General features: G+C 37.5%; 1 protein-coding gene across 6 annotated transcripts in view; it reads right to left on the bottom strand.

Annotated features, from left to right (window-relative positions):
• STAMBPL1 (STAM binding protein like 1) overlaps nt 1–27,376 on the bottom strand; it is a 137,617-nt gene that overhangs the window by 82,244 nt on the left and 27,997 nt on the right. For 5 of the 6 annotated variants that reach the window (XM_054435669.2, XM_054435668.2, XM_063670579.1 and 2 more), the window contains 8 exons: nt 23,704–23,921; nt 20,611–20,686; nt 18,365–18,460; nt 15,909–16,266; nt 14,708–14,832; nt 12,538–12,675; nt 7,976–8,088; nt 6,927–7,026 (listed from right to left, as the gene is read on the bottom strand). In XM_054435669.2, coding sequence (XP_054291644.1) covers nt 6,927–7,026; nt 7,976–8,088; nt 12,538–12,675; nt 14,708–14,832; nt 15,909–16,266; nt 18,365–18,460; nt 20,611–20,686; nt 23,704–23,921 — 1,224 coding nt within the window. Of the gene's footprint in view, nt 1–5,875; nt 6,196–6,926; nt 7,027–7,975; nt 8,089–12,537; nt 12,676–14,707; nt 14,833–15,908; nt 16,267–18,364; nt 18,461–20,610; nt 20,687–23,703; nt 23,922–27,376 lie in introns of those variants that run through there. The other variant, XM_063670580.1, reaches the window with a different exon arrangement.

Raw genomic sequence — 27,376 nt, 5'->3', positions numbered from 1 at the left:
ACAGTGGACAAGAGGTTTTACTCTGGAGTGACAGAAATCTTTTGGAACTAGATAGGGATGGTGGTTGCACAACACTGAATGTGCTAAATGCCACTAAATTGTTCACATTAATGGTTAATTTTAAGTTATGCCAATTGAGCTTCAATAAGTTATTTTTTAAAAATAAACATACTGCCTTGGAAAGAACCTTGATAAGTACAAAATTTTATTGCTGAAGAGAGCCTGCTGAATCAGTTGATTCACATGCCTTATTTCTGTAGGTAAGGAAATTAAATTCTCTAAAAGTGATATAATTTGCCCGTGGTCTTTCCCAAAGTCAAGAGCAGAGCAAACGTCTTCTAGTTGCTTGCTTTGCTTTCCTTGTCTGTCAGCCTTTATATTAGAAGGAAACATAATTGAGCTTTTTTTCTTTTTAAATCAATCTGTAAATGCCTTTTTCTCTTGGAGAAAGTACAGAGGAGAATTTTTAAATCTCCTCTTCAGGCTCAAGAATATGAATTCACCATGCATTCCATTGGTACATCTGGGACCCAGTGAGACAATGACTAATTCATGTAAACAACCGTAATTTTTCACTGCCATCTCTTGTTTACCTGATAGAGAAGCACAGGTAATCCTCCTTGATTGAGAAAAAAAAATCTGATTATCTCCATTTGGTTTTAGAATGTCTTGTCGTCCAGATAATGTCAAGGCATTTACTTCAAACAAACAAATTAAATAAAGCCAGTCTGCAATGCTCTTAATCTACCTTCCCTCCCCCAGAGTCCTCCTCTGTTTTTTCCTCTCTAGTCTTCTGCATCTCCTATTCCCATCCTGAAATCCAGCAAGCTGTAGTGACAGACCTTAAGAGTATCACAGGCTTCCTTTCTAAATAATATTCCCTTCCCTGGATTTTCTTTCCCTTTTCCATTTCTCTGGTTATTCAAACGTATACAGGATATGGATTTTACTAAGTCCTTTAATTATAAAAACATTATAAAATTTAAAATATTATAATTATATACCAACATTACTAATATGAAAATATATGGCTTTAATTAAGAAATTTTTTTTGTCAAACAAGTTTGTTCTTCCATGAGGTAAAATTTAATACCTAGTATGATTTAATCAACTGGCAATTCCTTTTGAAAAATATCCTTTTAATGAGTAATTTCTTAAATCTATTTGAAGGCATCTTCACACCAGATCAGAGGTAATATAATAAAAGCTATTCACATTCTCATCGGAATGGTACTTTTTAATATAGTAACTATGGGATCTCAGAAGATGTACAGCAGAGCCTCCATATGGCACTGAAAAAAGACAAGAAACTAGCTAGTTGGCACTTGCCTAGTTATGGACTGAATGGTGGTGCCCCCGCCATTAATATGCTGAAACCTCATCCTCGCTGTGACGATATTTGGAGGTGGGGTCGTTGGGCATTGGGAGATAATTAGGTAATGAAGGTAGGGTCAGGCCCTCGTGATGGGATTTGTGTCCTTATAAGCAGAGACATGAGAGAGATGATTTCTCTCCCCCCATTTGAGGGTAGGGCAAGAAGGCAGCCATCTGCAAATAAGGAAGGGAGTCCTCATCAAGAACTGGACTGTGCTGGCACCCAGGTATCAAATTCCAGCCACCAGAACTGGGAGACAGAAATACAGTGTTGTTTAAGTCACCCAGTTTATGGTATTTTTGTTCTAGCAGTCCAAATGAAGACCTGCCTTTTGATAACTTAAAAAACAATAACGTCTTCTTGGACATCAGCATGCTAAATCTCTAAGAGCCACTAAATCATGTTTTCGTCAGCTGTCCCCGAGAAAATATATTCTGGCCTTATGAAGAACAAAAGAGTAGAAAAGAAAACAAATTTCTTAAAGGAGCAGAAAAGCTCTTTGCATCTTAGTTGTCTTCCCAATAAATAACAAGCCAAATTCTTTTAAGAGCAAAGAGTTGAAGGTTCACCTTTCTTTCTTAATCATTGCCAAATGCATGACATTTCTCAAGCATTCTCTTCACAGAAGATATTCTCTTGCCAGATAATTCTGCAAGACATGCCAGAAGAGAAACATCTGCTTTCCACATTTAGGACCTCCTAGGCTGGTTTTGCAACAGAAACCTCAATCTAAGGTCAAATCATTGTAATAACACAGTCTCCAACACAGTTGATGTGGCTGCAATGTGAAATGAATTGGGAGAAAACAGAAGTCAATCAGTGTGGCCTCAAATAAAATGTCAAATTTCCACAAGCAAAATCCTACTAAAAAGAAACTAGGAACAATTTGAGTAGCTGAAAATAATCCACAAACATTCTGCTTTGCTCTTCTACAACTGACAAGGTCTATGGAAAGAATGATTTCTGTCCTGCATGACAACAAAGAAAGCCATTTCCAATTCAGTCTGTAAGAAAAAAGGAAACAAACAACTTCAGCAAATATTTATCGGGTACTACATTAGTTTGTGAGGGCTGCCAAACAGAATACCACAGACCGGATGGCTTAAACAACAGAAAATTATTTTCTCACAGTTCCGGAGGCTGGAAGTCTGAGATCTAGGTTTTGGCAGGATTGGTTTCTTCTGAGATCTCTCTCTCTTTGGCTTGTAGATGGCAGTCTTCTTTCTATGTTTTCCCACGGTCTTCCTTCTGTGCATGTCTGTCCTAATCTCTAATTATAAGGACACAACTCATACTGGATTAGTGCCCGTTCTACTAGCCTCATTTTAACTTAATTATTTATGTAAAGACCCTGTCTCCAAACTCAGTCGTATTCTGAGGTACTGGGGGGTTAAGGACCTCAACACATGAATTTGAGGGACACAATTCAGCCTACAACAAATACATATGAGGTGTCAGGCACTGTGTGCAAACCGACTAGCATTGAAAATCAAAGGAAGTTCTTAATTGTTTCATTTTTTTTCCTACAGAAACACAAATCTGAAAAGAAATGAAGAACCATCTTTGCCTTAGGATGTGGCAAATGGAGCTTTGGAACTGACTCATATTCAAAAGAACGATCTCCTGCCCTAGCAACACAGCAAGACCCTATTTCTACAAAATAGAAAAAAAAAATAGCCAAGTGTGGTGGTGAGTGCCTGTAGTCCCAGCTACTCAGCAGGCTGAGATGGGAGGATCACTTGAGCCTAGGAGATCAAGGCTGCGGTGACCCATGATTGTGCCTTTACACTCCAGCCTGGGCGACAGTATGAGACCTTGTCTCAAAAAAAGAGAAGGTGCTGTCTGCCTGTTGTGAAAGAGACCTTCCATAGATAGCTTATCCAATGAACACTAGTGCTCATGCACATGTGTGTGTAGTGGCATCTCCAGGTTGGTTAACAGGGTCTCTGCCTCGTGACCAGTCCTTTACTTAGTGATGTGGTCACATTTCTGTTGGTTCTTCTTTCAGACACAGCCCCAGGGCCTCATTCTGCCAGCCAAAGTCAGGCTCTGGTTTGCCGCCTCCAACAGTTCCACTCTGTGAGATCCTGGTTAATTTGGTTTGTACTTGGCAAAAAAAAAAAAAAAAAAAAACCTACAAAAAAACTACAAAAAAAGTGCCAAGAATGTCTCCTTTATTTAGGAAATACAATATACTTTCTTAGTGAAAATGAGTTCTTTTCTAATTTGCTATTCAGAAGGGACATAATGGTTTTGCATACTCATAGCTTCTCTTTCTAGTCTTTCTGGAAATCTAAGATGCTAAATGTTCTTGGCTCTCAACTGAGTCCTTTCTATCTTTAGGCACCATTCAATGTCCATAGCTTTTTCATCGGACAACTCTCATTTTACATCCTTTTAGTGTATTACTACAATTTTTAATTCTATACAGAGGATCTCACTCATTTCTCAACTATCCATTGTCCCAACAATTATTTTTACTTGAATAAAGTATATAGCATTTTCCTTTGATCAAGTATATCAGAATATCATGGTGTGTTTAAGTGTTAAGACACTGAGGACAGCACCACTCAGGAAAAAGTGAGGTGTCTATGGAGCCAGCCTTGCAGAGTTAATCTGCTCTTAACTATTGGTGGCCATAGACTAAAGTCTTCATGCACAAGGCAAGCCAAGCTCTACTTCTGAAGTCTGAGACCTAAGCTCTCCATAGCTAGAAGATTCCGTGAAACAGAAACAAGCCACTGACATGCCCATAGTAGATGGTTCTGTATAAATGAGAACAGGAACAGAATTCAGGTGACATGATACCAGAATTGAGGACTAGACAAGCAGGGAGGGATGTTGTATTAGTCCATTCTCATGCTACTATAAAGAACTCACCAAGGCTGAGTAACTTCTAAAGGAAAGAGGTTTAATTGACTCACAGTTCTGCATTGCTGGGGAGGCCTCAAGAAACTTAAAATCATTGCAGAAAGGGAAGCAAAACACGTCCTTCTTCACATAATGGCAAGAAGAAGTGCTGAGCAAAAGGGAAAAAGCCGCTTATGAAACCATCAGATATCCTGAGAACTCACTCACTATCATGAGAACAGCATGGAGGTAACCACCCCAATGATTCAATTACCTCCCACCAGGTCCCTCCTACCATGATTTAAGATGAGATTTGGGTGGGGACACAGACAAACCATATCAGATGTTAACCCATCCAAGCACAGAATACAGGAAATACCACTCTGGAATATGGAAATCATTGAACTAAGCAGTAGAAGCTAGTACATGGAAACATGAGTTGTTTAGGCAACTCAGATACAATGTCATGAGGAAAGCAAAGGCAGGGAGGGCTGTGGCTGGCACAGAAGACATTGGGAAGACAGAAGGTTTCATAGGATTAGTTTGGCCCTGTTGAAAAGTCGTGGAGATCCAGGGAGAGATGGCTGGAGAAGGAAACTTAAACGTTGAAAAGAAAAAAAGAAGAAAGCTAGACTAGAGTAAGGTAAGGTGTTAAAGGGTGAGAAGGGAGACCAAGAAGTGATCACAAGTTTCTCGATCAAGGAAAGGGCTGTCAGCCCAGGATTTCCCAACCTGCCTGGGAACGATGTCTTCCAAGATAAAGATTTCACCTGCAGAACTAGTCTTCAGTGTCCCGAAGGACCTAGTCTCAAAGAACTCAACAATATCACTTCCATTCTGCCCTCTGTGTATCTGCAGCTAAGATTTCTCCACACTGTTTCCATCCTCAGGTTTTTCCTACCAATTCAACTTGCTAACAGAGTATCCAAGTTTCTCATTCCTTCTATTTAATCTGTCTCTTTTTATCCAGATAAATGCTTGTACTATCTAGGTAATAGCCACAAATGCCATTTCAAGCTTTAGTAAAACATTATATTTATGTCACCCTATTCAGTTTCAAACTTACTTGGTTCTCATTCTCTGGGGACTAATTTATATAGAAATACCTTTAATGACAAAACTTTCCAAATTATTTTCTGATTCATTCTTTTTGACTAAGAATTATCAGTTATTTCTTATGTCTCATTTCTTCTTCCTATCACCCCTGTTCATTTTCACAGTAACAGGCTTTGTACTTTTATCTGAGTCTTTTTTTAAAAAATCCTCTCTCAAGCTTCTCTACTTTTAGTCTTCTAAATCAAATTAATGAATTGTCTGCTATCCCAGGCCCTCTGACACCTGATCCCTGAATAGAAGCCTGTTGTTCTTGTATCTTACACAATGATTCACTGCAGAGATATCTCTCTGAGCCTGGGATTTCATGACACTGAAAACACAGAACAAGCTTTATCAATGGCAGCCATATTTCATCTACACATGGAAGCTGTTCACCTACCTCAGGGGAAGGTTTCAGAAACAGATGGTCTGCTTTGGAGACTACATACACTCAGAATTTCTTATTTGGAATTACATTTTACATGAATAAAAAATATAGCAAATCATCTAAAGCTTTAAAAATGTATGCAGAGACCTCTATAAATACCAGACATGTTGTTTGCAGCACAATTTATTATCTGGCCATAGTATTTGGGTACATTATTAGGTACCAATTTAATACCATGTAACCTCTCTTGACACAGAGCAACCCAAAAAGAAAACTTCAAAATGTGCAACAGCAATAAATATCAAGCTTTGTCATCTAAAATGTATAAATATAAAATATCAGTCATTTCTGGAAACATCTTAAGAAAATCCGGCAACCACATGTCCATGAGTAGGTGTCTGATGTTGATGGTGCTTACATTCAGAACATATCACCTCAGATCCAACACAATTATTTTTATGTCTTTTACCAACACATGTTTGCATATCTAGGAAAGAAAAAACTGGTTTTACCATATGTTTGATTTCACCATAATGTTTACCATATGATTTTCTTTAGGGAGGGAGTATAGATTTCCTAATTTTAAATTGTTCCTGATTTTTAAAATATTTCCAATCAGAGCAAATACAATCACATTTATTCATTTTCAACAACAACAAAAATATTCACAGGGGTTGCCAAATGATTTTCATTTTAAGTAAATTCTAACTTCAATATAATATTCTCTGATGTTATAGCCACAGAACCTCCAAGAAAATTAGAAAAAAAAAAAAAGGCGTAGTCAAATGTTTCTTTTGGACTCTGCAAAGGTAATCAAGAAGTATGATCGTGGTTTCAATCCAATTGCTATGAAAAAACTAATTTGGCCATATCAAGCAGAAAGAATTCATGCAACATTTTAAATGTCATTTTCTATGATAATTGTTTACTTATTTGGACTCTGAAGAAAACTTTTAAATATCATACATATATATAAGTGGAAAGGTAACTTTGTGCACCATTAATTCTGCTACAGAAATATTGATGTTTCCTTGTAAATACAATTATTTTGAGAATAAATCAGAAATTAAGTATACAGATAGATTAATTTTCTGAGATAAAACTCCAAACTAAGCAGTGCAGTATTTTATCTTATATTAGACTGCTACTATTTATTTAAAAACAGGTTGGGGGGGCAGTGAACAAGGAATATCCGGAAAAATAATATGATGTACTCACACTGAACAGCCTGGGCTCCTTGGTGTGTGGATGAAAGCCCTTTTTTTTACAAGCAGAAACCTCAAGCATGCCAGCATTGGTGAGCCTGAAGATGCCAGTGCTAAATTTCAGAGTAAAAACAAGGTAGAAAAATTAAGGATCATTTGGGCATTCCAGATGCTTTATTTGAACAGCACACACATACATATTCCTCAGGTGAGATTGAGAAATCACAAACTAGGAATCCCATAGTGATTTTTTTTTTTTTAAACCAATGACTGGCCCAGAGGAGAGAAACCCAGGAGGAGGCAATGCTGCTGCTAAGAGCCTGCAGGACCGTTAAGGGGACAAGGCAAAGAAGCTATTGTGTGTGACCCCAGAGGAAAGACCAAAGCCCCACCAGAGAGTCTCATGAGAGGAAATTAACAAGTGGCAGATATTTTGAATTCTTCTAATAATGTTAATATAGATTACAGCAATAGCAAATATGTATTGAGTGCCTGCTGTGGTACCAGGCACTACTATGCTAAGCACTGTACATAAACTATTATCTAATTTCATCTTTACATCCATCCCTGATGGGTAGGTATCAGGGATGAAGAGGCAGAGGCCCACAGTGGTCAACTATCCTGCCTAACACACCACTTGACGGGTGGAGCCAGGATTTCAATATGTTTGTTTGATTCCCATGCTCATAACTACTCTGAAATAATCATTGTCCCCCAAAGCTAGAAAGGTTTTTTTCTCAGCTAAGGCTAGAACATTTCTTATGGCAGAATATAATATAGTAGAAATAAGTCCTGAAAAGGCTAACTGGGATAGCATCTTTCTTAAATGTTATTCACTTCAAGGTCACGCTAACTGAAAAAAGAAAATCAGTAATTCTGCCACTGAAAGGACCTTAAACTGCAGAGCTATAGGTCTATGGCAGCTGACTACTACCCATCTCTTTTTCCCGAGGGCGTTGTGTGCTTGCCAGTCCAAGTACCACAACCTGGTGTCTGGACACACAGGAACCCAGCAGCCCTGGGTAAAGCCTTCTTTGGTCTCCCCTGAAGAGTTACACTTACTCTTTATGCTTTGGTGAGCAAACAATGGCAATGGCCTCTGGCAACATGAGTTGATAGGAACAGTGAGTGTGAAGATCAACGCTGGATAAAAATGCAGTTTGAGTGGGATGTGTCTATAAATAGAAAATAAGATTATCTTACTAGGATAGCTGTCTTAGCCAAGGCCATAGCCTACTTTAATAGAAAACTCTGTTTTTTTTTTGTTTTTTTTTTTTGTTTTTTTACCATCATTAATCAAATAAGGATTTTTGAAAAGGTTTTGCTGACATAATCCTTCCCTTTATGCCAATTATTTGTTATTTTGGAATAACTATGACTTTGAGAAGAGGCTCCTAGAAGTGTTAGTGTACTTCCTTCTTTTTGGGAAAGAAAAAGCTGCAAATTAATTTGCTAGGGGCTTTAAATAGATTCTCATATAATTATCACAACTCATTTATGAGATACTTATTTTATTATCTCAATTTTACATACAAGGATCCCATAACTAAGGGAGGTTACATAACATGCCTGTGGTCACACAGCTGGTAAGGAGCAGAGCTGTTATTGGAAACCCTGGGCACAAGATACATATATACAACATTATGAACATTAAAAGAAAGTGTTCGTTAAATAGACCACATGTGCTGTGTATCCTTTTGTGGACTGCCATTTCCTATAAATGGGAGAATGGGAGACTCCAAGTTGTTGAAGGTATTTGGAACTAATCTTGCATAGCAACTAAATACATGGGGAGAAAAAAAGGGGGATTATAAATTACAAGAAATCTGCCAAGTTTCTGGCTACATACAAACGTGTTTATGCATGGCCAATCAGAGGTTCATATTTGAATATAAAAAATAAATGCACGCCTAGTTATTTTATAAATTCATATTAAACCCTAATTACTCTTGGAAAAAAGAACGTGACTATTTTAATCATGAAACAAAGATTCTTGGCACCACTGTCTAGGTCCTGACTCCATTACTCACTAGCTATATGACACTGAAGATTTCTTAATCTTCTCTTGCCCATTTCATCGTCTGTAAAATTGGGATAATATTTTCTGCATGGGATTGTTATGAAGATCAAATAGGACAGTCCATTAAAATTCTTGGAACAGTGCTTAGCACATAGAAATAAAAGTCATTAGCTGTTGTTATTGCTGTTGTTATGTTAATGTCTTTATTAACTAAAAGGCACAGAGCCATAGTAGCAGCTAAATGCCTTTACACAAAACTATATTCTATTAAAGAAATGTAAGATTTTAAAACTATTTTTAGGCCAGGCATACTGGCTCATGCCTGTAATCCCAACACTTTGGGTGGCCAAGGTGAGAGGATCAGTTGAGCCCAAGAGTTCAAGACCAGCCTGGACAATATAGGTAGACTCCATCTCTCCGAAACAAACAAAAAAAAAGTTTTTTTAATTAGCTAGGCATGGTGGCATGTGCCTGTAGTCTCAACTACTTGAGGGGGCTGAGGTGAGAGGAGTGCTTGAGCCAGGGAGGTTGAGGCTGCAGTGAGCTGTGATCACTCTACCGCACTCCAGCCTGGACAACAGAGCAAGACCCTGTCTTGAAAAAAAAAAGGCAAGACAATGTTTTTTTTCTGCTTTAATAGAATGAAGGTAAAATCAGATGATGATTTACAGAAAGATACATGTTCTGCAAGGAAAAAATAACACTTGGTATATAAAAACTTAGATCAACAAAGGAATGGAAATTATCCTAACTTTTAAAATGCAAATCTTCAGTAGCGGGTATGAGTGGGAGTATCTGACAGCCTGTTATCTTATAAGAAATACCTTCTCTTTGTAAAATAGAGCCTTCTATGTCTTTGTGAGAAATTAAAAATTGTTCAAAGAAACTATAGTGCTGTGGAGGCAGCAAGCAGGTTATTAAGCAGACAAATCACTCTGCTTGTCAATTTATTTCCACACGGAATGCACACCACATGACCTGAGTCCTTCATTTCTACCAAAAGGAATTATGTCTATTCCAATTAGGACAGTTTTCCCATGGGAGAATGAGGCTCCCATTCCCTCACTCTACAGAAATGAAAATGATGATGATGATGATAACAATGGCAGCAGATGCCATTTATTGCAACTGTATAATGTGAACTAATCACTTTCCATGAGTCATATCATTGAATTCTCACAGCAACAAGATAAGTGCTATTATTATCCCCATTTTGCAGATGAGGAAACTGAGGTAAGCAGGAAAGTGAGTAACTTGCTGATGCTCATAAAACTAGTTAAACCAAAACGTCTAAAGTCAAATACATGTCTGTCTGACTATGTTTCAGACCTTTTGTTCCTATGACTAATTTGTATTTGAAAAAAGCCAGCTCTGGAATTTGTTGCTATTATTATACTTAATAAAAACCATCATAAAAAGTCATTACAATCACTGAGGTTTAGAAATGTAACATTTTTGTATTTTCATCCAACCACAATAATTTGATATGGTGAAATGAGTTTAACAAAAAGTCCTAGAATTCAAGAATTATGCTAAACTTATTAAAAAACTTACCTTCATAATTGCATGCATTATGTCCACAGTAGGTCATAAGGGGAAAATTTTTGTTTCTAATTTGGAAAATGTTTTGTTAGATTAACATTGACTTGTCAATGTAAATGCATAATTTAATGGACTGTCATTCTTGCTAGAATTTGTTTTGCTTTAAAATGCATTCTTGTTACAGAAATCATGTTAAGCTAAATAAGGCATTCTTTTTACAGAAATCATGTTAAGCTAAATAATATAGCAATTTCCAGGCAAACTATAATGCATATTACTTACTGCTAAGTAACACAAATAGACATATGAAGAGTTTTACAAACTCTTCATTATAAATAATTTCTTGCATTTGAGAGGCAGTTTATACTTTTTAAAGAGCTTTCACACCTGGTATCTTGTTTCCTGTTCACAGAAATCCAGTGAGGAGAGAAGGTATTCATTAGCCTCACTCAGTCAATGAGGGAATCTGGAAACGAGGCTCGAAGTCCTAACTGATAGCACATAGCAATTTACAAGAAGAGTTGGGACTAAAGTCTCCTGTACCCTCCAGAACTGCATAATACCAAATGCTTAGGAAGTGTGTGTGTGTGTGTGTGTGTGCGTGCGTGCTGCTCCCCAGTGCTTCTCTATAAAGCAAGTAAAATACAAAATGATCATGTATCATTCCTCAAGGGCACTTGGAGGTCCCCAGAATGTGCCCTGGAAATTTTCTTGGCCAGTATCCCATCTCAGTGGGATGGCTTATCCTAACCTGCTATGGTTTGAATGGTGGGGTCTCCATCAATATTCATGATGAAACTTAATCCTCAATGCAACAGTATTAAGAAGTGTGGTCTTTGGGAGGTGATTAATCATGAGGGCTCCACTCTAGTGAATGGTATTAAGACCCTTGTGAAAGGGCTCAAGGTTGAAGGGAGTGCTCTCTTGCCCTTCTGCCTTCCACCCTGTGGGGACACAGCAACAAGGTGCCGTAGGTGTTTAGTGAAGGCTACTCGTGGAAGCTGAGAGCAGCCCTCACTAGACATCAATGCTGGTGCCTTGATCTTGGACTTCCCAGTTTCCAAGACCAGACAAAATAAATTTCTGTCCTTTTTAAATTATCCTGTATCAGGCATTTTGTTATAGCAGCAAAAACACACCAAGACATTATCCTAGATCCAGCTTATGTAAGACTGAATGGAAAAAATTTCCCTCAGCTGGATTGCACTATGGCTAGAAAGGATAGATTATTATCACCAATTATAACAGTTACGATTTTCTGAGTCCTTCAAAAAATGTGCTATGAAATTCACCAATAGTATCTCATTTAATATGAAACATCCTGTGAAGTCAATTATTATGATCTCCACTTTATGGAAGATAAAACTGATGCTCGGATTTCTTAATAACTTGCCAATGCTCCTACAGTGAATTCTTACCAGAGCCAAGATTTAACCTCATGTCTACTTGATTTGCTCCTATGATGGCCTGGTGGATGTTGGAACTCAATGTTTTGGGCCCTATCCTCTTGCCTTACTACGTGGCTGTTTGTACAGTGATCCATACATCGTTTGCCTATCTGAGGAGTGTCAGGGAGTGTAGCTGATATATACAAACACATGTTTAAAAGAAACATTTCCAGATATTTTCTTAAAATAGTCTAATTTAGACCCACACTAACAGTTGTCTAGCCAAATCAGTTAACAATTTGGCTAAGCCTTCACTAAGCTATGTAAAATCATCTAAAACAAATCACTGATTTCCAAATGTTACTCTCTTTCTTTCTATGTCTTTTAACTTTAGATGATACAAAAAAGCATAAGATACACGTTCTCCAAATCCAGATTTGACAGGTTTAGGCACAGTCTAACACTGAAAAATATGCTATAATATGATGACCTTTATTTTTTTAATATCTGTTATTCTTTTCTCTTTGCTTGAGAACCACTACTTAAATGATAACATTTATTACATTTGAAAAAATTAAAAAGAAGAAGCTATTTAAATGAAGCTAAACTTTTTTTCAAGGAGGAAAATAGCACGCCACACAAAAATAAACTGAAACCCAAAAGGTCAAACGTACATGGATCCATCCTAGAGTGAGGAGATCATGTTGATCCTGAACATTGAATAATTCCTCTACATTCTCCACGTCACAATAGTCTGGTCCTGCAGACTGCTTTGGCACAATTACATGGGTAATAGTAAATTCATTATGTGTCTAAAAAACAATAGCAGAAAGAATGACATGCATCTCACAGAAAAAAAAAATAACTGAACAGGAAACAAAATGTTTAGGACTAGAGTCCCCCACCAGGGGGGTGTTTCCAGGTACAGGGACCACTTACATCATCCCTCCCTGTACCTGGACACACCACCCTTTCCAATTCAAATACAAAGTCCCAACAGTAAAAATGGATTCTTTGCCAAAACTTTGAGAATCAGTTGTTTGTAGCTTGAAACCCAGTTTCACAACAGAAAACATAACAGAAATAGGAACTTGCATTCCAGGCTGGTCTGTGGAAGTTTAGTTAATAAATGATGTCTTGATATATCTATAATGGAAAAACTGAACAAAACAAGGACAGATTTATTTGGAGGGGGAGATACTAGTTAAATAATTTTGTGGTGTTACCAAAAGGCATTTCTTAGGGTTGTAAAGGTTGATGGTTTTGTTTCTGTTTTACTAATTATATTTAATGTTACTTCAAGACTTAAGACATTCTTGGAATATTGGGAGGACTTACTAGGATCTTCTGTAATTAAGATAATGTTTTGGATTTGCAATCAGATAAAGAGAAAGGAAAAAACAAATTACCCCCCTTAGGCAAAAGATAAGAGTTGAGATGAAGAGGGTTGTGAAGTGCCACGGGATCCTCAAGGAACAGATGTTTGTGCAATGAGAGGCTGTCTTCCCCCAGGCAGGCTGGCCTTTCTCCCATCCAGAGGACCATCCTCTCTCTAGCCTTAGGGCTTTCCTGCACACTATGCACTGCTCCTTTGCCCTGATTTCAACTCTTCCCTCCAGCCAACCTCCTCCTTTATGTATTCTTCAGGCCTAGCTCAAACATCACTTCTCAGGGAAACCCTTCTCAACCCCTCAGACAAGGTTAGATTTCCCAGTTACACACTCCCATGATGTCCTACACTTGCACAGACAGCACTCAGCCCCACTTATTATTAGTCATCTGTCTGGGTCTTCACAGCATCGTAAGCATCATGAGGCAGGGACCGTGGCTGTTGCAGGATACCAAATGCTAATAACCAGCACAGTGCCTGGCACATTTAGATATTTGGTAAATGTTTGTCTGACAATGGAGTGAATGAATCACAAATGAATCAGTCAATCAATCTGAATACAACACGATGTGGGGGTGAATACTTCAATAGCACACTGTCCCCTTAAGTGCAACAGAGGCGACTATAGATGCCCATTCTCCTGTGCTGCCACCAATGGCTTCCTCTCTCTCGGAGGGAAAGTGATGACAAAACACTGGAATGCAGCAGGAGCCTGTGTACTGAATACAATGTATTATTATTCAATAAAGCAGAGGTTCCTAAGCTAAATTTTGAGGACTGAAAATATACCTGGACCCAGATATATAAACTGGTACTCAAAACAGACTATGAAAGGACACGTCCAAAGAAACGTTATCTTTGTTGTAGATAGGAAATTGAATGCATCTCCTCTCTTTCATCCCTTCTATTATGACATTGTCTTTCATCACATACTTATGACGACATCTTCCATAATTAAGTATGTCCTGTGCTTATAGGCTTTTGTTGAAACTACTGCCTTAAACTAAAGGAAACAACAAAATCCTAGTTTTATTCCACGTGTATCTGAAAAAGAACAGCAAGATAATACATGCCACAGATGAAGTTAATTATATGAATGTATGTGAAACTAACAATTGCAATGAAAATTTGATTTGGCAACCTGATAGATTTGGAAATATGAAGACCTATATTTCACACCATTTTTCTAATCAAAGATTTAATTTATAGGTTGATTCTTTAGGACAAGTTTTTATAGTGTCTCTGAAATTTTACAATCTATTTTCTAAAAGGATCATTCCACCAGTAATGACAACAGTTTTATAAAGTTAATCTGTGTAACGTTAATTTCATAATATTGATAACTCTTAGCATGGTTTTATTCTGTTCCACTTATCAGAAGAAATCTAGTACTATTAAAAGTATCCTATGCAGATATATATATATATATATTTATATACATAAAAAGATCATACCAGTTTTCCACAGAGTATTCCACAGGTTTCTATTCCTCTCACTGTATTAGATTCTGCCAGCTGCAGAAATTTGTGGCAAAGATCTTTTGGCAAAACTACACATCGCAGTCCTTCAACCACTAAATCTAAGAAACAAAAAAGGGAGAAAAGGCTGAAAAACAAACTATACGTCCCATCTTTCAAAATTGTTATTGGCAAACAGTTGCAGTTGGACATAAATTTCAAAAATAAAAGTATCAGGTGTTCCACTTTCCATATTTTATTTTAAAACTCTTAGAAGTAAACATTAACTAGAAGTAAAATTAAATTATGTATATAAATTATTTTATAAGCAAAATCAGAAGGTACAAGCACTTTTACATGTTTGTACCTTGGGTCAACTATTTACATGTTATGTTATCTTTTGGCATGAAGCAAATATAGGGTTAAATGCATAGGCTGCATAGAATGCATCTCATATCCTATCAGACATAGATAAATATTGTGTTTATCATGTTACTTCTATCTTTATGAAAGTTCGTGACCAGTAAGTAAAAGCACAACATTTTGGTAAACAATTAGCAGTAAAGTAACTTTCAAAATGGTTGCCTATTATCACTCATTTCAAATAAACAGGAACACAAATTCTATCTGACAGTGTCTGCGAAGAAGAATTCTGTATTTTGGAAACTTGCCAGCACTGATCTGGCAGTACTGAGCAGCACTAATTCTTGCGGAAACACACAGTCCATTTGGAGGTTAATTATCTATGTGTATGAGATTCTCTCAGTCCAAGGATGATGCTAAACATACTGAGTATAAACATTTATTGCTGAGCAAAGTTCTGGATAAACAATTTTCTCACACCTTTTCTCTCCAGAAAGATGGATGTATTTAAGATGTATGTATCTCTTAGTTAAAATACATAGAAGACAAAAGTACTTGAAATTCTTCTCATTTAAAATCTCTGTTCAATGATAAAATACTTCCCATTTATTATAGAGTCTCTGCTCTATCGGGGGCATCATATTTCCTGAATTTTAAGGTTATATATAGTAAAAGCCAGAGAGTATTGAAAGGTTAATTCTGTCATTCATACCATATTATGCAGGGGTCCTACTACAATTAATAATGAAACGAGAAGGACCCTCCCAGATGCTATAGAAATATGGTTCCATCCGATGAGCCTCAGTGTCTCACATGGGTGCATTTCATCACTTACTCTGAACAGCACTTAGAGTAGCAGCTGGCGTTAAGGCCCTGTTTACAGGAGGAGAGTGGCTAGCATAATTGGTTGCATCACTTTTATTAGGTTGATCTGCAAATACATTCAGCAAGGAATTGTTCTGGTGTGTGGAAAAGCAGGACAAAGCGCTCCCATCAATCTGCTCTGACAGCCCTGAGGTCTGCTGACTTCGCATTTGACCTCGGGCTAACTCTTGCTTCTTGAGTTGATCTTCGAAAAACAGAAACTGCTCCGATTCTAGCTGCTGCTGGCGCATCTGAGCAATCCGCTTCCTTTCTGCCTCTATCAATCTCTGATGCTCCAGTTTTTTGAGAATTTCAGCTTTATATTGGTTCTAAAAAGTGTGACAGTCAGAAGAGAAGGTTAGTTTCCAAGGAAAAACATTGAACTGGAATTAGACATTTTCAGTCTTCAAGCAGACAGAGAAAAGGCTAGATACTGTGATATGCCCACAGGGACACTCAGGGAACAGTGAGAGAAATACATAACAGTGAGAGAAATACATAACATCAGGGCAAAAGCCCCTTGATCTGATTAAGATAGCAGTTCTAAATCCACCGATATTTTACCAGAGACAGGCCATGACAATCAGGATCCCTTCATTCCCTTATGCTTTTAAATACTGGAAAATCAACGTCAAGGTTGTTTGCTCAGTCAGACCAACAAGACCATATGAAACAAAATATCTCACCCCTACTGCACTTCTAATATAGTGGCCACTAGCCACATGTGGTTATTTGAACTTGATTAAAATTAAACAAAATTAGAAATTCAGTACCTCAGGCACACTAGTCACATTTAAGTACCCAGCAGCCACATGTGGCTAGTGGATACCATATTGGAAAGTGTCAAACAGAACACTTCCATCATCACAGGGAGTTCTATTGAACAGTGCTGCCCTAGAACCTTTCGCATTTGACTCTAGAACTCATACTCTGCTGGAAATTTATGGATAAGAAGGAATCACTAAAAAATGGTTATTAAAATGTGTTCCAACCTTCTCTGTCACCACTAACGAAGAGTTTTGCTAAAAATGAGGAGTCCCAAGCTCTCCAGTTCTAACAAAATATCCAGGCTTATTAGGTGATAATATGAAATACTAATGAGCCTTTCAGGTGATTTTGATAGAAACTAGATTTGGGAGCTACCGTAAGATGGCGGTAGCATGGGGGACACAGCTTATAGTGGCACATTCAGGTGCATACAAATCACCCTGGGGCTAATTGCAGTTGCAAATCCTGATTCAGCTGGTCTGGGGTGGGGCCTGAGATTCTGCATGTCTAACAAGCTTCCAAATGATGCTAATGCTGGTGAAGCAAGGGCTCACAGGCATTGCTGTTCATCTCTCCTAGGCTCAGTCCTGCTATTCTAAACCCACAGAGAGTCCTACATGGGACACTACTGTAGGCTACGAAGTGACTGGTATCAAAGGCAGAACATGCAACAGCTGCAGAGCCTGTTCCTCCCAGGAAGATCATGAAGAGAAAGATCATACACATTGCTGACTGTGGAAAGCTTGAACTGGGCTTTCGTCTCCCTTGCTGTTGTTGCTTTGTCTTACCCTCCAAGATAATTTCTATCTTTCGTATTTCAAGTCACATTATTAATATACACACTTGAGGGACATTTCCAATTTCAACATTCCCTCTATCACTTCGTTAAAACTCTCCACTCACGCCAGCCTTCCACCTATGCCCATAGAAAGTCAAAAAGCTCAATGAGCATTCTCAGAGCTGATGAGATTGAACTGAAGTGAGAGTCAGTGAAGGTGGTAACCTCTAAAGCAAATAAAACACAAACAAAAAAGCAAAATAACATTTATAATGATGCTATGTTGAATGTGAGTATCCCATACACTCACTGGCCAATTTCTTCTTCCAATGCCTTTCTGCCTCTCAGACATTATCATAATGTTCACTCTTTATTAATAACAATCCAGAAGCCACAACTTTTGGGTGATACGATTACATTTCAACCACAAGGTTAGCTGTTATTCTATCTCAATGCAATACTGACTGTAACATTCTAAGAATCAAATTCACATTTCTAAGGCCTACATCATTAGGCACATCAAAAACCATATACTGCTCTCCCTACCTCCTACTGGCTGTTCGTCTGGCAAAAGAGCAGCCATCTGGCTCAAGGTTATATTGGCAAGAGTTAATCAAAAAGTTCTACTTAAATCACTGCAGGAAATCTGTTTTCTAACACATTGCTTTGTTAGATATTGTAGGGAAATAGAAATACCACATTGTTGGTGCAACAGCTTAACCTGGATATCAGCATAAATTTTTTATTGGTTTCACATCACTGCATCTTTAATTTTTAATTTAAATGCACAAAACATTTGAAAAACTCATCACATAAAAATGAAATTCAAAAAATATTTGTACATAAAACAGTCATGAAATAAATGTACCAACTGAACTTACTTTGCTTTGCAAATATTCTTGGTATTCTACGTTATATTTCTTTAGAAGGTCGTTTTTCAATTCATCTGTCCTTGGGAATGCAATCTCCTTCAGTTTCTTTTAAAAATATATATACATATTGATTAGTGGGATTTTCAATACACTCTTTCAGATCATCAGGTGAGAAAGAAAAACAGCTCGTAGGTGTATTGCAAATAAAGTCATGAGTAACCAAAGATGATGGCAGAAAAATAAATCTTTTTTATGGGTCCAAAATATAACTTTCCAGCAAGAAAGAAACACTATTATCCCTTTTGTAAGAACTTTATTGGCCCCACTGATTAGATAAGCATTTTGTTATAGCCCAATGCTATAAAATGTAAATAGCTAGAACTTTGTGGCTACCTTTGTGGTACCCCATTTGTAGCCAGTGAGTTTGAGATCAATGACTTGTTCTATAGTACATAAATCATGTAGCATCAGAATTAGAAAGGATGTGAGAGAATATATGGTGGATAGGGATTTCTAGACATGCTAGACTATAAAAAGAACAGCTGGGGCACTTTTTATAAAAATACAGACCCCCCCCCCCTCCAAGCCTAATCCAGATCTACTGAATTAACACCTCTAGAGAAGGGGTCTGGGAATCTGGATCTCAAACAGCTTCCTCAGAGATTGTTAATGGCAGGAAAATCTGGGAATTCTTATATAGTCCAACTACCTCTTCTTTTTTAGAGTTGAGGATACAAAGGCCTGGAGAGACTGAAAGTCCTGTTTGGTATTATGCAACCAGCTAGCGGCCCATTTAGGACTGGAACTCAAGTCTCCTGACTCTAGCTCTTTCACCAAATTTCCATTCTCTTAATCCTTTGTCATTCATTTATGTATTTATTCATATATCTATTCAATAAGCATAAACAAGGGAAATGTATATGGTTTGGAGAATTTTTCTCCTACAAAAAAAAATAAGCATAACCCTAAATTATAGTACACGAGTCACCGTGACAGCCTGGCACCTTTGGTTTCCAAACAGAACTCTCTGAGGTTGAATGAACAAGACAATTGGGGGGAAATGTTACACAAAGACATGATAATAAATGATACTTCAGGTAAGTGACTGTAGACATTAAAAAAGTTGGCTGGGCGCGGTGGCTCACGCCTGTAATCCTAACACTTTGGGAGGCAGAGGCAGGTGGATCACTTGAGGTCAGGAGTTCGAGACCAGCCTGGCCAACATGGTGAAACCCCATCTCTATTAAAAATACAAAAATTAGCTGGGCATGGTGGCAAATACCTGTAATCCCAGCTACTCAGGAGACTGAGGCAGGAGAACTGCTTGAACCCAGGAGGCAGACGTTACAGTGAGCTGAGATTGCACCACTGCACTCCAGCCTAGGTGACAGGGCAAGACTCTGACTCAAAATACATAAATAAATAAATAATGCAGATGACCATTTGACAAAATCTGCATTTTGCTTATGCATCCTCAGGTCTGAAAAGACTCATAGGAAAGCGTTTATTTCATTATTTGGTAAAATGTTTTTCAAAAATTATTTAAAATTTCATGCTACAATTGGCTTTGTGTACATGATTTTATCTTCCTTCATATAAGACCAACACAAACTATTAAAGACAAATAGATGAGAAACATTGTAAACGTTTATTTAAAAGAATATATTCACAGCTAGACATGACCAAAATTATAGATATAGCAATTATTGGTGATAAACAAATCATTAAAAAATTGATGATAAATTGCAACACTTTTTCCTTGACAGTATTTTAGTCTACCACCTCCTGCTTCCCCCACAACACTCTATAATCTATAATTCCAGTTCTACAAGATGTAAATAGCTAGAACTTTGTGGTTGCCTTAATAACTAACACTAATTTTCAAATAGTTATTGAGTTCAGGGCTGTATAAAATAATCAAAAGCAGCCAAAATGACCGTCTGAAAGAAGTTCGGAGAAATATACAACATTCTCTTAATCTCTGGGAGAGATTATTGTAAAACAATTCCTTCCTATCGCCATTAGGTAATGTTTTTCTTTCTTTCTTTTCCCCCAGAATCAATTAGACAAACCACACTGGCTCAGTGATGATCATTAAATGTCTAAGAAAAAATCGAAACATCATAGTTAATGGAATGAATTTCTTGCGCTCAAACTCTCAAGAGAAAGAGAAAGGGGAGGAAGGGGAAGGGTGAATCAATAATGAATACTTATGGAGCATTTGATTCCACAGTGGAGAAGAAAACCCACAATACCTTCATAATATCCTGCTTTTCAGGTACTGCACATTGCTGGTAATCTCGATGGTTAGGAAGCTTTTCTACAAACAAGCTAAGAGAGAGAAAACATGGCCTTAGCATTATGTGACAGCAAAAGCTCAATAATGGTTTCTAATAAGGGAATGAGCATCCTTTTTCAAAAATGGCATGTTTAATAAGTTATTCATTTACCTTCAGTCTTTCCATCTGCCTTTTCACTAAAGTCTGGCATGAGTATTATTTTGGTGTTAATGGTTAAGCTCAACAAACTAAGCACCAAAGCTAACAAGGTTAAGGTCAGGGTAGTCTCTAAACAGATCAAGTTTAGAGACTTTTTCAGGTACTGCATGCTTAACCCCAAAAGAGCACCATCTTACTTTTGCGTACTACTGGCAACAGAGAATCACATAAAAATATCAGAGCATGGAAAGAGTGATGTAAATCCCTTCTCACTCTTGAGAAAAACTCAAACGACCACTGATGAATCAGCAGCGCCATCGTGTATCAAAAAACTCTTAACTGAAAACTCATAACTAAGAAAAGTGACAACCAGAATCCCTAGTGAATTAGGAGTTGCTAATTAGGAATTCATTATTTTTCGTCACCGTTTGAGGAACAAGAGACAGCAGCAGTGAAAGGAAATTCCTACAGCAAACCAGGTGCATCGCTTCCAGGTAAAGTGAAGAAACTGCTACCACAAAGGCAGGGAATTCTCTTTTTTATGCACTGATGTATACTCAGCCTGAAGAATAGCATCCAGCTCATAATAAGTGCTCAATAAATATTTGCAAAATGAATGAATAACCCTTCCTTGATAAGTCATAATGAGCTGTAAATGCTATTTCTGATCAAATAATATGCCTTATACTTACTGATTCTGTAAATCAAATCATACACACATATACTCATCACTTAATTTCATCTGATGACAAGGCTATAGGTTAGACAGAAATGTTAGCATAATTCCCATTTTAAATGAGAAAATTAAGGCTTAAAGAAGCCTTAAAAGTTGTTAGCTATCTAAGCCTTTACACATAGAATAAATTCAAAGACATTTAGAACAGAGGGGACCTCAGAGATTTTCTCCCATAAATCTTTCATTTGTAGATGAGGAACTAAGGCCCAGGAAGAATAAGGGAATTACAAATTATCATACAACTAATAATACAAGAGAATTCAAATATTTTGATTACACAGTAATTCTGAGATATAGGGGCCTTTTCCTTTTCACCAGGCTCACAATTCCATAGGAACATATGCAAGATCAGAGCAGAAGGTGAAAAAGAAATATTATTAATTGGTAACTTATTCAGAAACAAAAATTATTGGAAAAGTTTGGCTATCAATGGTGGAGAATAACTTCTAATTTCATATTTATTACTTAACTTTCTAAAAACAAGTGATTTTCCCAGGTAGAGTGAAGGTTGCCAATCATTCTCTAAATTTTCAAGTTCAGTAACTTGAATAAAATGCAGATCTCAATTTTGCATACCATGTAAACTGTCTTTAATTTTGCCCTCGGTAGAATCATGGAAGGCAATTTTTAAAATATTGTATCTTTCAACTTCTTAAATGTTCTCAGGCTAAGCCCCTGACTAAGCTAGTGAAATTATATGTGAAGTAAGCCAGGCACAGAAACACAAATACTGCATGATCTCACTTATAATGTAGAAGGAATCTAAAATAGTCGAATTCATAGTGGGGCAGAGAGTAGTATGGTAGCTATCAGAGTTCCAGTGGTTGAGGATGGAAGTGAGATGTTGGTCAAAGGATACAAAATTTCAGTTAGACAGGAGGAATAAGTTCAGGAGGTCCAGTGTACATGATGAATATACTTAATAAGAATGTATTGCATAATTATGCAGCTTGGGTCTGGCACAGTAGCTCATGCCTATAATCCCAGGACTTTGGGAGGCCAAAGCAGGAGGATCACTTGCATCCAGGAGTTGGAGATCAGCCTGGGCAACATAGTAAGATCCCGTCTCTACAAAAATAAAAAATTAGCTGAGCATGGTGACACATGCCTGTAGTCCTAGCTACTCGGGAGGCTGAGGTGGGAGGATCACTTGAGCCAGGGAGGTCGAGGCTGCAGTGAGCTATGATTGTGCCACTGCACTCAGCCTGTGCAACAGGGAGACCCTGTCTCAATAAAAGGTCTGTGAGGTAATAAATATGTTAATTGTCTTGACTTGGTCATTCTACAATATAAGCATACATGTATCAGAACATGTTGCATACCACAAACATATATAATTTTTATTTGTCAACTTAAATAAAATTAATAAATAATAAGCTAGCAAAAGTAATCGACATGTGACTTTCAATTAAAATAAAAAAAAGAAGGTTCATCTTAGAAGATATAATTATTGATAACAGGACATCCTTTCAACTAGTAAGTTACCAGATTTATAGTAAGGAAAGACGAAGTCCCATTTCTGTTAACTCTTAAACTAGGATATGTCACTAACAAATATCTGTCTAATAGGAAACATGATACTTTGACATGGCTGTTTTGATGTAGCCACTTTTACTCAACATTTTGACAGCTCTTTTGTACACAGTGTTCTTAATAGCCAAATAAAATGTTTTTTAAAAAGAAATACTAAGTGCTATATGAAACTTGAATGAGTTTCCTGAACCTATCCCTGAACCTGAATCAGATCTCTAGACTCAACCCACCAAATCAAATTTTTCAAATGTTGATGGCATGTTCTAGGTGCTGTAAATGGAGCTGCACTGTAGTTCCTGCTCTCATAAAGCTTCCATTTTAGTCGGGGAAAATCGCATGAAAAAATAAATTATATTTATGAAGAGTGAAACATGTATTAAATAGATTACTGTGCTGGCCTTGGAGAGGAAATCTGATAACCCTGAGCCTCCTGCCCTCCCTGACCCTAAGCCTTAGAGATGGTGTTGGGATGCCTGTGAGTACATTAGTTGGTAATTTAAAAACTGGAACCTTTAATGCTCCTAGAGACTGTGCAATTCATCTGAATATGAAAACATTACTGATACCCAAACTGCCACATCAAAATAACTATGTAAATATTTTTCCAATTTTCTCACTTCAGAGGCCTTTAAAACACTTACGTTATAAATTTATTATAAAGAACAAAGGCATTTTCCAAATTTCCTTCTTCCAAATACACAGACGCCATCCTCTCCATCTCTACTCCAGACCTAAAGTAACGTCGTGGAGTGATGTCTTCACTGATGGTGATATTACAACCAAGCTTGCTTAGGGCACGGACTCGCTCTTCTGGGCTTAGGGAAATATCTGTATGGTCAGGCATAGCAGCTAACTTTTTCTGCAAAGCAAAATTTAAATCTCTGATTAATTGTTGATTATAGTAAGAAAAGGATATGACTAATATTATGGACGTATTTTCTTTATGAGGAAACTAACACCATTACCTAAGGAAATCTTTTCATAAGTTAATGATATAACCAAAGTAAAGCATTTTTGCTTAAACACGTGGTTTATACAATAAAAAGACAAACCTCCAGGGTAAACATACAGTTTTATTGGAGTGGGATCTCACTTTAGGTTTCAGGGTATGCAAATGTTTCAGGTCATTTTAGGTAAAATATCATTGCTCCTCATATCCCTGTGCATGCCTCTATCTGGGATCATGTGAAGTAGGTCATAAGATGAATTCCTGCCATTGTAGGGTTCATGTTAGTCTACTCTGAAGGGTCTCCAAGGAGGTAACTTGGATTCAAGTTACTATAAAGATTCAATTCTATTCCAGAATAAGTGTCGTTTAGTAAGAAGTTTTCAGGGCCTCTCTGCATCTTCACTGAGTTTAAAAAAAAAAAAACAAAAAAAAAACACAAGTAAGTCCTGGAGAAGCCTTTTCAAGCATAAGAATGCCCCTCCCATTTTTTTTAACATAAAAAGAATCTCAGACCTCCAGATAATAGTAATTACACTGTTAAATTAGTCCTTGACTAAGAAAATAATATGTTACTAAGAAATGTCAGTGATAGTAATATGAATTTTATTAATAAAAACAGCATCTACACACTTTTGGTAAAGCATAGAACATATACAATTCAGAATAATTATTCAATAAAAAGTCAGTGCTTCAGAAAGGAAATTTTCTCTGTTAAATGCCACATAGCAAGTATCTTAGGCTCTGCTAGCTATATGGTTTCCATTGCAACTTGAATTCAGCTCTCAGCATGAAAGTCACCATAAACAATATGGAAAAAAATGACCCTGGCTGTGTCCCCCAAATTTTTATTTATAAAAACAAGTGGGCGGTTTGGCCCTTAGACCATAGTTTGCTGACCCCTGCTTTAGATCAGCATGTTTCAAAGCATGGTCCATGTACTGGCAGCATCAGCATCAACTGGGAGTGTCTTACAAATGCAAATTCCTAACAGGTCTCACCTCAGACCTACAGTCAGGATCTCTGGAGTTAGGCTGGAGAATCAATGTTTTAATCTGCCTTTCCAGAGGTACTTATGCATGCACAGTTTGAGAAGCAAGGCTTTAGACCAACCCCTTCTACCATTGCTGGATGCTCCCAGAACGGAGTTAGCCTAGAGCAAATTTAGCTTCTCAAGGCCTCCTTGGTCAGTTAAGGGTAGGTTGCAAGTCTGACTACTGTGTGGGTGGAGCACTGCATTCAAGTCTGTAGAAAGCTATAAAAGAAGTGAAGGTAAGCATACTTTTAGTCTGGCCATGAATTACTGAGCCAACCTTCAGGGGCAGGGTATAGTGAATTAGATATCTGGAGTTCTTCCAATGCCATCTGGTCTACTTTGGTGGTAATTTTATAGGCAACAGAACCCCAGAGATCTGAAATGATTCTTGGTCCTAAAGGTTTAATATGTAACCAGAGACCCATAAACTTGTTTCTCAAGGCTTCATTAAGTAAGAACCATACCATGTCCCTTGTACATTTTATTATGTGCCTTCCCCACATCAGAGACAGAAATTGGAGTTTCTGAACTTTGAGCCTCAGGCTTCAGTATATAGTCTTTTCCAATTGAGATGTCTCAAATCCTACAGCAATCCATCCACTTTTCTCTAACCACACTCACCTATAGAACTCAACAGCACCAAAAGAAAATATTGCCATTTGACCACAGATAATTGCTTCAATGATATCAGAAAAATGACTAGACAAAAAACTATGAAAATCAGAATGTTCTCTAAAGGGGGTTCCAGCCTCTCATACGTATAAAAGTAATGTGTTCATATTTTACTACTATATAGTCCACACTGAGTTATAATTATTTCTGTACAAGTGTGTCTGATCCCTTATGAACTCCTTGGGGTTTTAAAAGGGATCATTTTCCATTTATCTCTGTTCCCTAGAATGTAGCATATTCCCTGCCACATAAGTGATAATTAATAAGTATATCAAATAAAAGAGAGAAAGAAGTGAGAGAAGGAAGCAACAAGAGATTATAATTAGTTTTTTTCCCTGAAAATGAAAATTAGATTGATTTTTCCTCTTCGGAATGGTCCCATCCTTCCCAAATTTAAAACTGATTTTAAAGATAAGCTGGAAAATAACCTAAAGTCTTCATCAATCTATGATATTTCATTTGCACGCAGGCTTCTTGGATGAAAACACAAATTTTCCAGATAAAAAGCCTTTGTGTTCATTTTTACAGTCACATATACAATAAAATTTTAATTATTGTTATATAATATTCTAGAAAAACACAGAAGGCATCTCATAAGGATGACTCCTTCCTCTGAAGAGGTGGAAATGGGTCAGTCTTTATTAACCATAGACAACAAAATGGGGACAGAAAGTGAAAATGTTTCTGCAATTGTCTACCTTTCCAAACATATCTGAAGACAACTAAGCTTTGTGAAGGACTTTCTTGGTCAAGAAAAAACATTAGGGGCAGGGTGCGGTGGCTCACACCTGTAATCCCAGCAATCTGGGAGGCTGAGGCAGGCTGATCACGAGGTCAGGAGATGGAGACCATCTTGGCTAACACGGTGAAACCCCGTCTCTACTAAAAATACAAAAAATTAGCTGGGCGTGGTGGCGGGAGCCTGTAGTCCCAACTACTCAGGAGGCTGAGGCAGGAGAATGGCATGAACCTGGGAGGCGAAGCTTGCAGTGAGCTGACATCGTGCCACTGCACTCCAGCCTGGGCGAAAGAGCGAGACTCTGCCTCAAAAAAAAAAAAAAAGAAAAAACATTAGGTCACAACCTATTTCAGTACAAGAACCAGGCCTTCTCTTTCTTTATGTCCTGGTGCTAGTCTTTGTGCGTACAGGGTATATATTATACTGCAGCTCATGGGGCTACTCCTACAAGGTCACCGTGAGTGGCTGGGGAGTGTCATCAAGAGGAGGAAAATGGGAATGACAGTTTCCATTTATCGTACCATCCTGGTAGGCTAGGAGCATAAAAAAATATTGTTTCCAATTGTCATTGGGCAAAAAGTACAAAATCAGGGCCATGGAGATTACATAATGTGTCTATATTCACACTCAGAGACTGATCTAGGACACAGAATAAGCCCATGTGATGTAGCTAGAGAAAGTGTGCACAGTGCTGGGCAGTGAGGGGAAAAGTGAGAAGAACAAGAGCTTCAAGTACAAAGACATTTACACAAGGATCCAAAGCAATACCTAGGTGTTATGTATGTTTTTCTCAGTTAACGCCATACAAGGTGAGCCTCCAATTCTTAACTATAAAGAAGCTCAGGCACAGACCTTTAAGTAGCTCCTCAGATATCAACTCTGAAATTCTTCTCTCCGATGTTTTGCCAAAGGACTACACTC

This window comes from Pongo pygmaeus, chromosome 8 (assembly GCF_028885625.2).
Source record: "Pongo pygmaeus isolate AG05252 chromosome 8, NHGRI_mPonPyg2-v2.0_pri, whole genome shotgun sequence".
NCBI lineage: Eukaryota > Metazoa > Chordata > Mammalia > Primates > Hominidae > Pongo > Pongo pygmaeus.
The sequence above is the reverse complement of the archived record's forward strand: the minus strand, read 5'-3'. Positions and strand labels throughout refer to the sequence as shown.